The 13,767-nt window shown below is 41.7% G+C and overlaps 2 protein-coding genes across 2 annotated transcripts in view; one reads left to right on the forward strand and one right to left on the reverse strand.

Annotated features, from left to right (window-relative positions):
• Positions 1-506: 506 nt before the first annotated feature.
• On the reverse strand, positions 507-2,189 carry LOC105452781 (probable 39S ribosomal protein L49, mitochondrial). The gene is made up of 3 exons (XM_011694196.1): positions 2,017-2,189; positions 1,077-1,263; positions 507-990 (listed from the first exon to the last, which is right to left on the reverse strand). The coding sequence occupies exons 1-3, from the start codon at positions 2,107-2,109 to the stop codon at positions 716-718; spliced, it is 555 nt and encodes a 184-aa protein (XP_011692498.1). The 5' UTR covers positions 2,110-2,189; the 3' UTR covers positions 507-715.
• Positions 2,190-2,908: 719 nt separating this feature from the next.
• The window catches only part of LOC105452816, a 23,464-nt gene continuing 12,605 nt past the window's right edge, over positions 2,909-13,767 (forward strand). Inside the window, exons 1-7 of the mRNA XM_011694269.1 lie at positions 2,909-3,057; positions 4,040-8,335; positions 8,812-8,887; positions 9,506-9,768; positions 9,962-10,117; positions 10,209-10,522; positions 10,656-12,448. Coding sequence (XP_011692571.1) covers positions 4,064-8,335; positions 8,812-8,887; positions 9,506-9,768; positions 9,962-10,117; positions 10,209-10,522; positions 10,656-12,435 — 6,861 coding nt within the window. The 5' untranslated portion in view covers positions 2,909-3,057; positions 4,040-4,063 and the 3' untranslated portion in view covers positions 12,436-12,448. The remainder of the gene's footprint in view (positions 3,058-4,039; positions 8,336-8,811; positions 8,888-9,505; positions 9,769-9,961; positions 10,118-10,208; positions 10,523-10,655; positions 12,449-13,767) is intronic.

Raw genomic sequence — 13,767 nt, forward strand, 5'->3', positions numbered from 1 at the left:
ACATATGCACTATTGACATGCACATTACATATATATTATAGATTTTCTATACTGACAGTGAATATTGGAGTGCATTCTTAATAATAATATTAATGTTTCAAAACTTAATCTTTCTATAAAAATAAAAAATATAATAAACCTGCTCTAATATAGACGTTATTACCTGATCTATATGTAGTTAATACTTGTGAGTTTCAAAATTTCAAAATTAAGTAACTGCTAAATATATATATATATATATATATATATATGTATTACTTAATTTTGGGACTCACATGAGAAATATTATATTTTGATTTTGAAATCAAGAGATATCAGTATGTTAATATTGATATCTGAGTTAAAAATGTTTCATATGCAATATATATATATATATATGTGCGTGCGCGTGTGTACTTAACGCATACTTAACATTTTAAAAAGATCAAGGACTAAAGATAATTTCTTTGATATTGTATTTTCGTAGAAATAAATTGAATATTGTTAAAGTCATAAAATGACGCCTCTTGTCTTCACAACAAATAAAAATTAATAAAAATTATATTTGTATATTTTGACAAATAAAGTACATGGAATAACTCTTATTGACTTTAACAAGAACTGCAAGTTATTTTGCAAGAAAATAGTGAATACACAACATGTTTTATATCAAACATTCAATGTTTATTGTATATTTACAGTATACAATTTATTGTGAAAACTGTATTAATGATTTTTAAAAACCTTTCGTGTTCATCCATTCTTTAACACGATTAACGTAATCACCTTTAAATTTAATTACGCCAGTAAATTCGTGTATCTGGCTAGCAATTTTTTTTCCCGTGCATTCCTCTATGTATTGCTTCATGTCCCGTTCCAACGTCCATATATCTCCTTGAATTTTAGAAATTTGTGTAATCCTTTTAGTTCCTCTAGGATTTCTATTCAAATACACAGGCTGCATGTAATTTCTTGTACGTTCTATAAAGTAAGGATAATCCATAGGCAAAGCTGTTAAATGAAAGAAAGAAAATTCAGTTATTCAGAGATGAAATGTATGTATGAAAAATAAATATATGTAATAATTTGTTGTTTACCAGACGCTGATTTATAGCCAGATGGGAGTTTAACATTTCCAATGGCTGGTTTAGGTATAATTTTGTATCCAAGGATACGCTCTACGTATTTCCATTCATTTAGATCTTTCGTAATCTCGTAATCTGTGTAATCTTCAGGTGTTGTATATTTGGAAGACGATTTGTAGCTACTCCATCTCTGTTGAATCTGAAAGACAAAAATGATTCCATTCATTTAAGACTTTTTTGTAATCTCGTAATCGATATAATCTTCAGGTGTGGTATATTTGAAGATGGAAGTTTATCATTGTCAAGTATAGACATAAGATGAAATTTTGCACTATTTGATAAAAAAACGTCACAAAATTTGCATTTTCACAATATAGGTACTTGTAAAAGAAAGTAAATGATGATGATATATATTAGATGATAGATAGAGCAGGTAGCATAGTTTCAATAATTTGAAGATTCACCGGTACTATTAAATAATATAATTGTAGAGTAAATCTTCAACTTTACATAAACACAAATCAAATTAATTTTGGAGATGAACAAAAATTGGATGGTATCGTAACGAATTTGTTGACAGATAATGGTCGAATCGATACGATTGTTGAATCACTCACGTTTGTAAATAACTGTGGGATGAACGGGTCGTGGAAGGTTATGGAAGATCTCCAACACTATAGATGAATCGCGTTTGTTGCCGAGTCTCTAATCGCGATCGTGCATTTAACGTAAAGTGAGCGAGCGCGCATAAGATGAGCAAATGTGCAGATGGAATTAATGAGTTGAAAACCATCAACAAATACACATGATGACGAGTGGCGAGCGCGCGCGCGCGCGCGCGCGACCCTTGGACAATGTCGTCCCAATCGTTGTAATTATGTCAAGATGACGAGGCACGAAAGATGTGGAATCGCGCGTTGCGCGAATTCGTATCGGAAAATGTGGCACATACCTGAAGGACTAGAGGCGCGACTCGCGATTGTACGGGACTCAAGACCGCCACCGCCGGGAGGTTATTGCGTGCGAAAATCCGAAGGGCAGCCATTTTGGGAGGTTTGGTAAATAAGGGTCGGCGGCCGCCATTGATGCGCACCGCACGCGCACCGTACACCGTACGACGGGCGCGTCCTCCCTCTGGCCTCTCGTGCTCTCTCGCTCTCGCCTCCTCGTCACCGCGGCCGAGTCGCCCGAAGCCTCGTATCGCGGGCGCGGGGCGACCGCGTGTCAACTCGCGCGCGCCGGTATCGTGACATTTGTTTTTCTCGCTCGGGTATCAGGCCCATCAGGCCCGGCCACCGCTGCCATCGACAAGGTAGGTAAACGTGGCCATGCGCGCTCGCTACGAGGAGCTACGCTCTACGCTAGAATCCGCGCTGTAAAAATTCAATTGTGTGACGCCTGTGCCAGCGAGATCAGTTAGCGCGTATGTACCGTAGCGTTTCAAGTTTCTGTGAGTGCTGGAGTCGTGACCGGGACCGGGGTGGAGTGACGCGACGCGACAAAGTGAAGTGAAGTGAAGCAAAGCAAAGCAAAGCAAAGTGTGATGAGGTGAGGTGAGATGAGGTGAGGTGAGGTCAGACGAGGTGAACACAACTACATAGTGACCGGCGTCGTGCGACAGTAGTCTCTCTCTCTCTCTGCCTTTTTCAATTGGCCGCATTCAATTCCGGTCGACCGGCGCAATCGCTCGGTCCTATTTCGGCCCATCTCGGCGGTGGAGCGGACGACGAAAGCACGAAAGCGGCGAGGGTGCGCGCGACCGAGCGGGCTCGGCGGAGCAAGCGTTGCGCGCGGCGCGGCGCGCCGTCTTGTTATCGCGAACGGACTATGCTCCTAGGTCAAGTCGCGCGCCACGGCCGTCAGGTGGCGGTAGCCGGGAAACTGTGGGACGGCGCATAGACACCCTGCAACGGGACTGTCCTTTCCACGAGGATTGTTTTCCGCGTTTATTCGCAATCATCACGGACCTACGGCAGGATTTTCGCTTCCCAAGGTGAGTACCGCCGTCGGAGCCGCGAGGGCACCCGCGATCGATCGCGACCGCGGGCTCACCGCGTCGCCCTACTATCCCCAAAGTCGGAGGCGAGCTCCGACCTTTTGTTTATTCCTACTGATTTTTCCGTCTCGCAATTTGTCGCGATGATTTCGTCGTCTTCCCGGAGAATCCCGAGCCGATTTCTCGGCTCAGTAGTTGACGTGTGGTGCGCGCTTTCTCGCGAGCACGAAATTGTTACCATCAGCTTGACGCGAGTCGAGATATCGCGCGAAATATTTCAGCCGCGAGAGCGGTTCTGAGAGCGCGGCGGAGTGTCGAGCGCTGAGCGCTGAGCGCAGCGAGCGAGGCGCTCCGTGCATCCGTGTGTTAACGCAAAGTTTGTCACGTAATTTTTCTGCTCGCCAGGGCCGCATCTATCAACCCCGGCTAAGCCTTTTTCCTAGCCTCCGCTAGCTCCTGTGTCGGCTACTACGTTGGACTTGACGCCGTGCGCGCGCGCGCTCGCGCGCGCGCGCGGCTACTTTTCTCACTCCCTGTTGCTGTTGCCCTTCCGCGGCGAGGCGATGCCTCTCACGCTCCCTCGATTCACGAGCCTCGCTAAATCGTGCGTTTCACACCGTGAAATGGTATCGCGCGCGCACGCTACGACTCCTTGCAAAACGTGAATTTTGACTCGCCATTTTCCTTTTACATGCTAGTCCATCTTTTCATTGATTTTTATAAATGCCAGATATTCGTACAATTTCTTTTTGTAATTATCTTCTATCGATCAGCTCCCCAGACTTTTCTCTCGCGAATTTTTTTTTTCTCCATCTCAATGTTTTTTCCGTCCAATTATTCGAGTGCGACGAGTTTTTTTATATGTATAACAACACACTCGAGCAATTGTACAACTTGGTTGCAACTATTGTAATAATTTGCAATGTTATTGACCATGTGTGTAGTCTGTCGAAAAAATTCAATGTAAATGACGTTACAGGAGCCCAATGTGGGTGGAAGTGAGATGGCATCCAGGGAAAAGAAACCCTTAGCGCCTTCCAAATCGAAACAGAAGGCGAGTAACGAGTCCGTCTTACCATCCAATGAGGTCAAGAGCAAAAAAGGCAAGTCATTGCCGAATGTAAAGCAGCAGCAGCAGCAGCAGCAGCAGCAACTTGCGCAAGAGATTTTTGATACAGTAGCGACAGGTAGTCAACTTCCTGTAAAACTAGAGGCGATCTTACCGCGTAGGAATGCCCTTAAAAATCTGAAACGCAAACAGAACCTGAGAGCAGCCAAGGCAAAACTCATCAAGTCCAAGGTTACCAAGAAAGTGACCAACAGGATAGCTCCTGACGTTAAGAAGGCTACCAAGGGTGCGAAGAAAATTAGACAGTCGGAAGAAACGACCGTCAAGACAGCTGATATTGTTCCGAAATTTTCAGAAAATCAGACAAACAACGGGGACAACGAAGGTAAAGGAACCGAAACACCAAGTAAAAGTGCCAAGAGTAATCTCAGGACAAAAAAAAGTAAATCTGACGTTCAAATTAAAGAAGAGGTCAGTGCTACGTCTAGTACTAAAGTCAGTCCGAAACTTGGCAGAAAAGGTAAAACGACGGAAAATAGTCCTGATTCTTTGTCTAAGAGTGCCAAAACAGTAAGATTAACAAACTTGAAGAAGAATAGTACCAGTCTTGTAAAAATTACAGAGGTTGATAATAGGAGTGGGAAAAACCGGAAGAGCACGGGCAAGGAATTAGATTGCGGTAGTAGTGCAAGAAGCAATACTAGCATTGAAAAATTTTCAAAGGCGATTTTAGATAACAAGAATTCTATTGATCTTACTATAGACGAAGTCATTGCTTCAATGTTGACCGATTCCGAAGTTGAAGGCCAACAAAGCGTTACGGAGAAGACTGAAGGAAAGGTGACGAGGAGTAAGAAAATGTTGATAGATGAAAGTATCGCCTGCGATATCGAGATAAAGAAAGAACCTGATGTCGACGATATCAAAGTTACATCGGACGGGGAGTCTATAGAGACGGATCAAGGATTCCAGAATGCCATCCAGTTGAGAAAAAGATCAAAAGTCGGTTACATCGAGCAAACGTCTCAAAGAAGTTTGCGAAATGGAAAGCAGCGTCAACTGACTGATTTGGGAAATTCCGCAGATAACGCAGATCCTAAAAAACGGCACAGGCTAAATTCTGATGGAACTGCAGATAATTTGATAGAACATATCTCGGATTGTAATGTAAATATGGACTCTTGCTTTTCAGACCCTGATGAATCTCAAAATATTGTAGCATCGAGTAAAGAGGAGGCTTGTTCCAAGGATGAGTCGTTCAATTTCGATGAGGACATTGAGACTGGCGCGGAGATAGAGAACAATAATAATAGCGATCGGGCAGACAGGACAGGCGAGACCGGACCGACCCTGCGTTCTAAAACTAAAGCTAAAACTATAGAAGGCGAAGATGTTAAGACGAAAGACGAGGATGTTAAAATCGCTGAAGACGCGCGAATAACGGCCGGTAACAGGTGTGGGGAAGAAGATTCAAAGAAACTCAATAATTTCGAGCAAATAAAGAAAGACAACGTTTTAGCCAAGTTCACAGAAAAGTCTAAAGGTCGTAGAAGTAGTTTAAATATAGATATGAAAAAAACAGTCAATTCTTTTTACAGCACAGATAAATCAGATGGTAGCTCAAAATCGCATATAGATCAAATGATTGAAGACATCAAGTTAAATATTGTAAAGTCTATTGAAAACAAGATTTTTGGTCCGGAAAAGGGTCTTGGATTAAGTAAAAACTTTGACGTGCCTAAGATTGAAGAAGTTGTCGCACCACTCAGTACAGAGTCTCAAAAAATGGGACTAGAAGACAATACCGACGAGGATAAGTCCACCGTTACGAAAAATGAAATCACGTCAGATAGTTCAGAAAATTCCGTACCAAAAGTGGCCGATACTGCCAAAGAGATCGAAGAGAAACTAGTCAAGTTTGATATTGGGGAAGCAGAGACACATTCGCAGAATGTCCAAGAGAACAAGTCCTCCGATAATGACGGAATTAATGACGTACATAGTACTTGCGAATCTACATGTAATTTAAATAATAGTAATGCTGCGCAACAATCTTACGAGAATGTGAATGAACAGCAAGAGGAGAATGTTAGTTGCAGTACAGCTAGCGGCGCCTTAATCTGCGTCAGTAGCAACGAGTCAAAGACATTGGAGGAAAATAAGAAGATTACGAGAAAGTCTTCGAGAATCAATGATAAAAGTTCGGACAGTGTCAGCAGTAGCGAAACGAGAAAATCGAATAAGACACCAAGTAAAACAGTCCCAAGATCGGATAACACGGAGGACATTGTAGCAGATATGCAAAAATCTACGAGCGAAGAAACAATTTCAGAGGATCAGCTTTCGGTTGAAAATGCTTTGGTTGAAAATGCTGTACCAGTATGTGCATCGATGTCTCCTGACCAAGCAGAGAAGAGACTTACAGAAGGAACGGAAGAGAGATCAGAAACTGAAATCTCCCTAACCGTTATGCATAATTCAGAAGAGTCAGAAACATTGGAAAGTATATCTCGCGAGGTAGAAAGATTAGTAGCGGGAGACCAATCTGCCGATTCATTAGCAAATACTGTAAATACTGCAGACACTGTAGAAAGTAAAGATGCGATTTCTGATACAAAGATATTGGATAAGGAGCAGGAGAACCAAAATATAAATAATCAGGAAGCATCTGCTTGCTGCAATGACAGCTCTGAGCCATTAGGATCAGCTGTCAGCAAAGAAACAAACGAAACATCGAGCAAAAGTTATGTAGGCGGGATGTCTACTGAAATGTTACGAGAGATTGATGCGTCTTCTTGTAAGGCGGCGGAAAGCGCAAGACGTTCAAAAGTAAGCAACAACTTACTACAATCAACTACTGTAAACTGTGATGCAAATAATGCACGTAGCCCTGTAAATTCTTCGTTTATACATTGCACCTCTGACCGACTGAACGTTGAAATCAAGGAGCTCGATCACGACGGTAATTGTAAAGAACAAATAAACAAGTCTAGCGTTATATCAAATGCGGATGAGAATATTTCGGAACAGAAGCCAGGCCACCAACACGATGAAGCTTTAATGTCGGATCAAAGTAATAGATCCTCAGACAGTAAAGGTCCCGATGAACGGAAACTTCTTAACGAGAAAAACAGGAGAGTGTTACGAACTCGTGACAAGCAGAAGCGAGTCGAAAACAGGCAAATCGCATCTCGCGGCCGAGAACACGCGACGGCTGACAACATAAAAGTCAAAACGGAAGAAGCCGGCGCGATTCAAAAAATGCAAATTTCCGGTGTACATAACGATAACACCGACGAGATAGCGCAGGGCTCGGAGCAGGATGATGCCGAAAATTCTCACAAGACGGAAGATGGAAATAATTTGTTAAACAGCAACGAATTGGATGTTGGCGAATTGGATGTTGAGCCCCAAGCTCGTAGCCGTCGCGGTAGAGAGATGAAAAAACGCAAAGAGGAATTGTCACAATTGTCCAAGACCAAACGTATCAAGCGAGATCTACGAAGGTCCGATCAACAAAACAAAGAAGAAACCTTACTGGACAACGAGGTTGCCAAAATCAACGAGAACAACAGGTCATTCTTGAGCAAATACGGCAGCGCCAGCGCTGAGCGCGCAGATGATTTTCGTGGATTCTTTGAGCAAGGCAGACAAGATGGATTGGACAAGGTCGACAAAGATCATAATTTGCGCAGCAAATCGGAAAACGATATAATAACGATCGTCGGCGCAAAGGCCGGCAAGAGCGAGGAACGACAACTCTCGCGAAATCTATCTGAGAATCACGTGTCGCAACAGACAGCTGATAATATAGATATGCTAGAGAATGAACGAAAGATTCTCAAGACACCAGAGATACTCGCGCACAAGGATTCCGACGAGACTTCCACGTCCGGCGACTCATTCAACAGCGGCACGCCCAAGATTCTGGAAACACCTGAAGACAAGGAGAGGAAAGAATCGATATTGCGATTATTGGGACTCGAGTCTCTGGAGGAGGCTGCCAAAAGACAAAATCAACAAAAGACGAAGAAGGAACAATCGTCGTCGTCGTCGTCTACAGGTACTTTGAAAACGATCATCAGAGTGTCGCAAAAGGACAAGGACAAGAGAGGATCGCGATCTCCGTTGAAAATGGTTCTCAAGCAGCAGGGACGTGGGGACGGAGAGAGTGATTCACCCGAATTCTACACCATTCAAAAGGAGGTAAGGAGGACTCGAAATTTTTTGCTCGTTCGCATAGAAAATGCGAACTCAACTTCGCTTACATACAAATATTTCTTACTACATTTGTCTTCCCTTATTCCTTTTAATTCCCTTTTTTTTTTCTTTAGCCGATTTTGTTTCTTCATTTCGTTTCTAGAATTGTGACATTATTCGTATTTAATTATCGATCTTGTAGTGGCCAGTCACATTTCTAGTATACGATCTACATGTCTTTTTTTTAAGAGATTTATCCTTGATTTTCATGCACGTGTCAGGCGTTTTATAACTAAATTTCAAGATTTCCATCCCTGCGTGCATAAAAAGCAAGAATTTAAAAGATCTTTAAAAGAAGATGATATGTATAATATATTGTTATTGAATAGTAAGCTAATGAGTTAATTTGATACGATTATATATATTATATTACTTTTTTTTATCAATCCAATTATATTTTGTTTCTTTTTTTTTTTTTTCAGTTTGGAACCAGTGGTTTGGGAGATAGCAGCTCTGGTGCGAACCGAAAGTTCACTACTAACCACAGACATTCTTGCGGTAATCCTGGTTGCGGGAATAACTAAATTGATAATCTCACTTATTTTTTCCTTAATTACCTTTTTTCCGAAAATCTCACATGTTCTTTTATTTTAACTGATGATTATTTAGACTAGTGTGGTATAGTGAGTGATTGTTCACATTTCCACTTTGGATATTTTGGAGAATATTCAATAATCCAAACGTTAACGCGTTCTATGCTCATTTTTGTTTTCTTTCATGATCTTTAAAATTATAATTTGCTATATGCTTAAGGCAATTAAGAGAATGCACTGCGCAAAATCTTCAGTATGGTACATGATTAAATATATTGAAAAGTGATCATATTTTGTTTGTCTCTTTACAATCTGATGTGGAATACTGTGCACAACACTTGTTTTACAGACCACTAGTTCCAAAAAACTACACTTACTCTAACCTGATATTTTTTATAACAATGCATGCCAGTTTTTTTTATTTTTTTATAGCTGTTTGCTTTTCAAATTAAAAGTCACCCGCTAATCTTTGCATCCTCACTAATATCGCAGTGTTTACATTATCTAAGTCAGAAGAAAAGTTTTATGTCGAAATGCAAAATTCGATAAAACATTATCTAATTCATCAATTTTATTATCGTAGATGACGATAATGAGGAGGCTACGCCTAAGGATCGTCAGTCACTTGTTATTCCAGAGAAATCATCTTCTTTCTCTATACATCCTGGACGCGTGTGTGCCGACGTATGTTGTTATTGCTTTGGGAAGTTTGGTTCTTTGGACACGCCAATGCATCTGGCCCAAATAAAATCTGATGAAAGACGCAAAAAGATTTTGAATATAGAGAGACATCTCACGAAAGACTCGTGCCTGTGCGACGCATGCTATCGTCATGTCGACAGAAAGGTTCGTTATTGTATCGTCATTTCTTAATGATGACAATGATGACAATGATGAAAAATCTGCAAATTATGTAATATGAATTATTATTAACTTTTATTTATTTACATTACTTTACGGTATTTCTTACAAGTTAATTATATGTATAATTAATTCTGACTTACTTTTGACTGAAAAGATCTAAATCTTACTTCTTTAGGCAAATACTAGCCCGGCAAATATGCAGCAGAAGCCGCAGAAACAACACAGACAATTGATGATGTCAAAATGCTCAGCTCGCGAATGTCGGGACCCCGCGCGACATCATGTTAAACGCCGTTGGTTGCTCAAGATAAGAACTGGCCTTCAAAATCAGGTTAATATTTGTAACTCGATTGCTTGCTAGATATCTAGCTAGATGTTTGCGTGTCGTTGGTGCATGCACACGAGAAATATTATTATTGCAGGTCGACATAGACTGGGACTCGAGTCAACACACCACAATGTCGTTCTGTGTTAATCATTATGAGAAGATCGGACGCTTCTTGACGTGCGCGCTCTGCAAGCGCCGACTCGTTCGACAACACACTCACCAGCTAAGTAACGCGGAGATCAACGAATTGGATCACCTGCTCAGTCAACAAGGAATCCCCGTTTTATTAGCAGTCGGCACGTTCGTGTGCAAGCTATGTCGTTACTTCGCACAGCTGCAACTCAAGTACAGGGAAATCGAGAATATGAGCATGAATCACAGGTCCTACTGCAAGAGTTATCGAAAGCGGTGAGTATGCAGACTAAGTATATATATAATTATTAATCTCTAATTACAAATATATAGTGAGCATAAAGATTTAAAGAGAAATTTGAGAAATCAAGAAACAAATAACTGACGAGGAGTGCTTTCTAATATATAGGATCCTGCATAATCTCGGAATCGACGTAGCCGAGGACGAGGATGACGATTCATCGCAACAGATGAATCAAGCGAATCAGACCAAGGACAAGAAAAGCAAGAAGAGCATCAAGAATTTGCAGCCTAAATATGGGAGCTCCAAGTCTCCAGAGCGCACGACGAGCGGTACGTCGGACAAGTCGACACCGGAACCGAATAAGAATGAGAATACGGTGGAATGCAACTCCGCGATAGACAACGATAATCGCGCCTCCAAATCGGGCAACGACGAGAATAGCGGTATGGATGTTCAATATTTCGAGAGCACCGTGGAGAACCTAAAAAAGCGGAAAATGCTCGATTTGCATTCCTACACGTCAGGCGCGTCAATCTCTTCTCTGTGTGGTGACGGTACATTGGTGAATGGGATGACGCTCGGGATGGATGAGGTTACTTTGACGCGATTGCCAAAGAGATCGAGGCTCAATAACAACAATAACAACAGCAGCAGCAGCAGCAGCAACAACAACAACAACAACAACAACAACAACAACAACAATGACATAACGCCTGTGGTGCAGAGACTCGGTGCAAATCCCTCCATAAGCGTACGAACGCTCTTTCCGGGCGAGGAGGAAATGAATCTTCATGTAAACATCGAGTTTCAGAATGTGCGCGAAGTCACGCCACAAGGATGGGAGAAATGCGCAACGATGATCCAGTACGATCGCGAGACCAAACATCTTTGGCAGCAGTTACAGCGACCGTACGGTAATCAGAGCTCCTTTTTGCGACATTTAATCCTTCTGGAGAAATATTATAGAGCTGGCGATCTGATATTGGCGCCAAACGCTTCACGGAATGCGATCAATTATTCTACATCGGTGCAAAACAGACTGATATCGTACGAAGGTCCGGAGAAAATGGATGAGCCTATAATGGAACCGATCGCGACGGAATACAGTAATCCGCGCCGTTTGAGCGGCGGTTACGTTTTGGAGAAAGACCGACTGTCCGTGCCCAGCACGAGTTTGATGTCAAGACCATTGACTAGCGGCGTCGGTGGAACCGCAACGGCCAAAGTGAACTCGTCGCGGATGCTGAAACTCAACTCGGGAGTGTCAATCATAAAAAAATCTCCTCCAAACTTGCAACGATTGAGTCTACCATCTACTAGCAGCGGTGGCAATAGCAACGGCAACGGCAACGGCAGTGGCAGTGGCAGTGGCAGTGGCAATAGCAATAGCGGTAACAATAGCAGCGGCAGTAACGTCGCTGCCGTGACGACGAACGGTGGCAGTCACAACATCAAACGGAGGGACGGCCAGGGTTTGTCCTCCGTTTACGGCAGCGGCGGCAAGCTGTTTCAATTGTGCGAGTCGGATATGAAGCGAATGCAAACGTTAAAACGGCAGAAATTTAATGACAGACCTGCCGGCACGAACAATGGATCGCCGAATAGCGGAAGCTTCAGATCGCAATACCAGAAGACGCAGATTGCCGTTCCCGGTCATAACCAGCAATTTCAAAGACACTTGCGAATGCAGCAAGAGATGTTGAATCGTCAAAGCCGCGGTGACTTTGAGCCATTGATATGCGACATTACACGTTCCGCTACCTGCGCGAATGAAAACAGTCCGACAACCAGTCAGAATATCCTTCACAACCTCAATCTGCCGAAATCGATCCAGGTGACAACCAAACCAACGTCGTCAACGAGCAATCCGATTCCGATTTTGCCGAAAATCCCGAAATCTTTGACGGTAATACCGCAAACCGTCACGAGATCCGTTGAAAAATAAGAATGATACAGACGTAAGTAGACGTTGTGTACACAGTCACTTTTTTTTTCTTTGTTTCTTTTTCTCTTAAAGGAAGAAACATAGGGCGGTAAGGTCGATTGTACAATATTGTATTTGTACACTTTTTTACGCGTTAATATCGATCAAATTTCAAAATTGCTGCCAAAGTGAAGCAAGATGATGATAATGACGATTACGGTCATTGCTCGGAGAACAATGTTTGCCTTACGTGAGCGCGCATATGCACTTACCGAGCCTGAGCGCTCAAAAACACACAATGATTTTATGGTTAAGACGAGACAGACTATAGCAATTTATATACTTGTTGCATCGATCGTGATCATAAACTTGTAGATAGATTAGTAGAGGATAATTCGAAGAAATTCAAATACTTTGATTCTAACGATACATATATTAACAACCAAAGTTTCGCTATAAAATGCATTAATGAGAAACGTATTGAATAATGCTGTTTCCATGGAAAGTGCCTAAAGTGACACGAGATAGGGCGGGCAACCGTAATATTAATTATGTAATTATATGCATATGTACGAAATTCGAATTCTCGATGCGGTACATACACGTAAAGGTGTATGTATGTACATACACCGCGCGAGTCTCTAATAAGTATTGATACAATTCGCAGAAGAAAGAATGATCTTTCGTGAAAAAAGATCGATATACGGCCAAAGCTTTACAATGACAATACAAACGGATTAAAGTCTCAAAATTTATTTATATCTAGAGTGTCTTGTATTATAGAAGGTGTAGAGGACCATAATTGAGAAGATAATTCCCCAAGCAGAAGCCTCTTTGGGCTTCTTCTAGTTGAGCGCGTTGCTTGATTATGATTATATCGTCAAACACAATCAAATAGACGCATATTTTTTCGCGATTTAGTAATTTTTTATTCAACTTTTTTTTTCTCCAAGTTTGCAATAATTGAAAACTATTTGCGCAATTTCAATCAGACAATTTTATATCTCTTTTCGATTTTTTCTCACGAGGGATCACTTCCTTACCACCGATTATACGATCGATTTATCAAATGTCCTACGTACGGAGAAGGAACTTATCACTTCAACAGCATTGCGTCAATTTTAATTTAAACATACAGCTTGCGTCTTTTCTTTTTTTTCTCTATTTAGTTCTCTAATTAGAAACGTAGTAAAAATGTGTGTACTAAATGAGTAGGCTCCTTCATGATTTATCACAAACGAAAGAATTTAAATTGTAAAGGTGACTTACTGAACTTGCTTTTACTTGATATTTTCTTGATCGACATATCGAACATATCTATTTTATTGAAAAGGGAGATGGGTGGTAGGGCGG

Source organism: Wasmannia auropunctata, unplaced genomic scaffold (assembly GCF_000956235.1).
Source record: "Wasmannia auropunctata unplaced genomic scaffold, wasmannia.A_1.0 LD336106.1, whole genome shotgun sequence".
Taxonomy (NCBI): domain Eukaryota; kingdom Metazoa; phylum Arthropoda; class Insecta; order Hymenoptera; family Formicidae; genus Wasmannia; species Wasmannia auropunctata.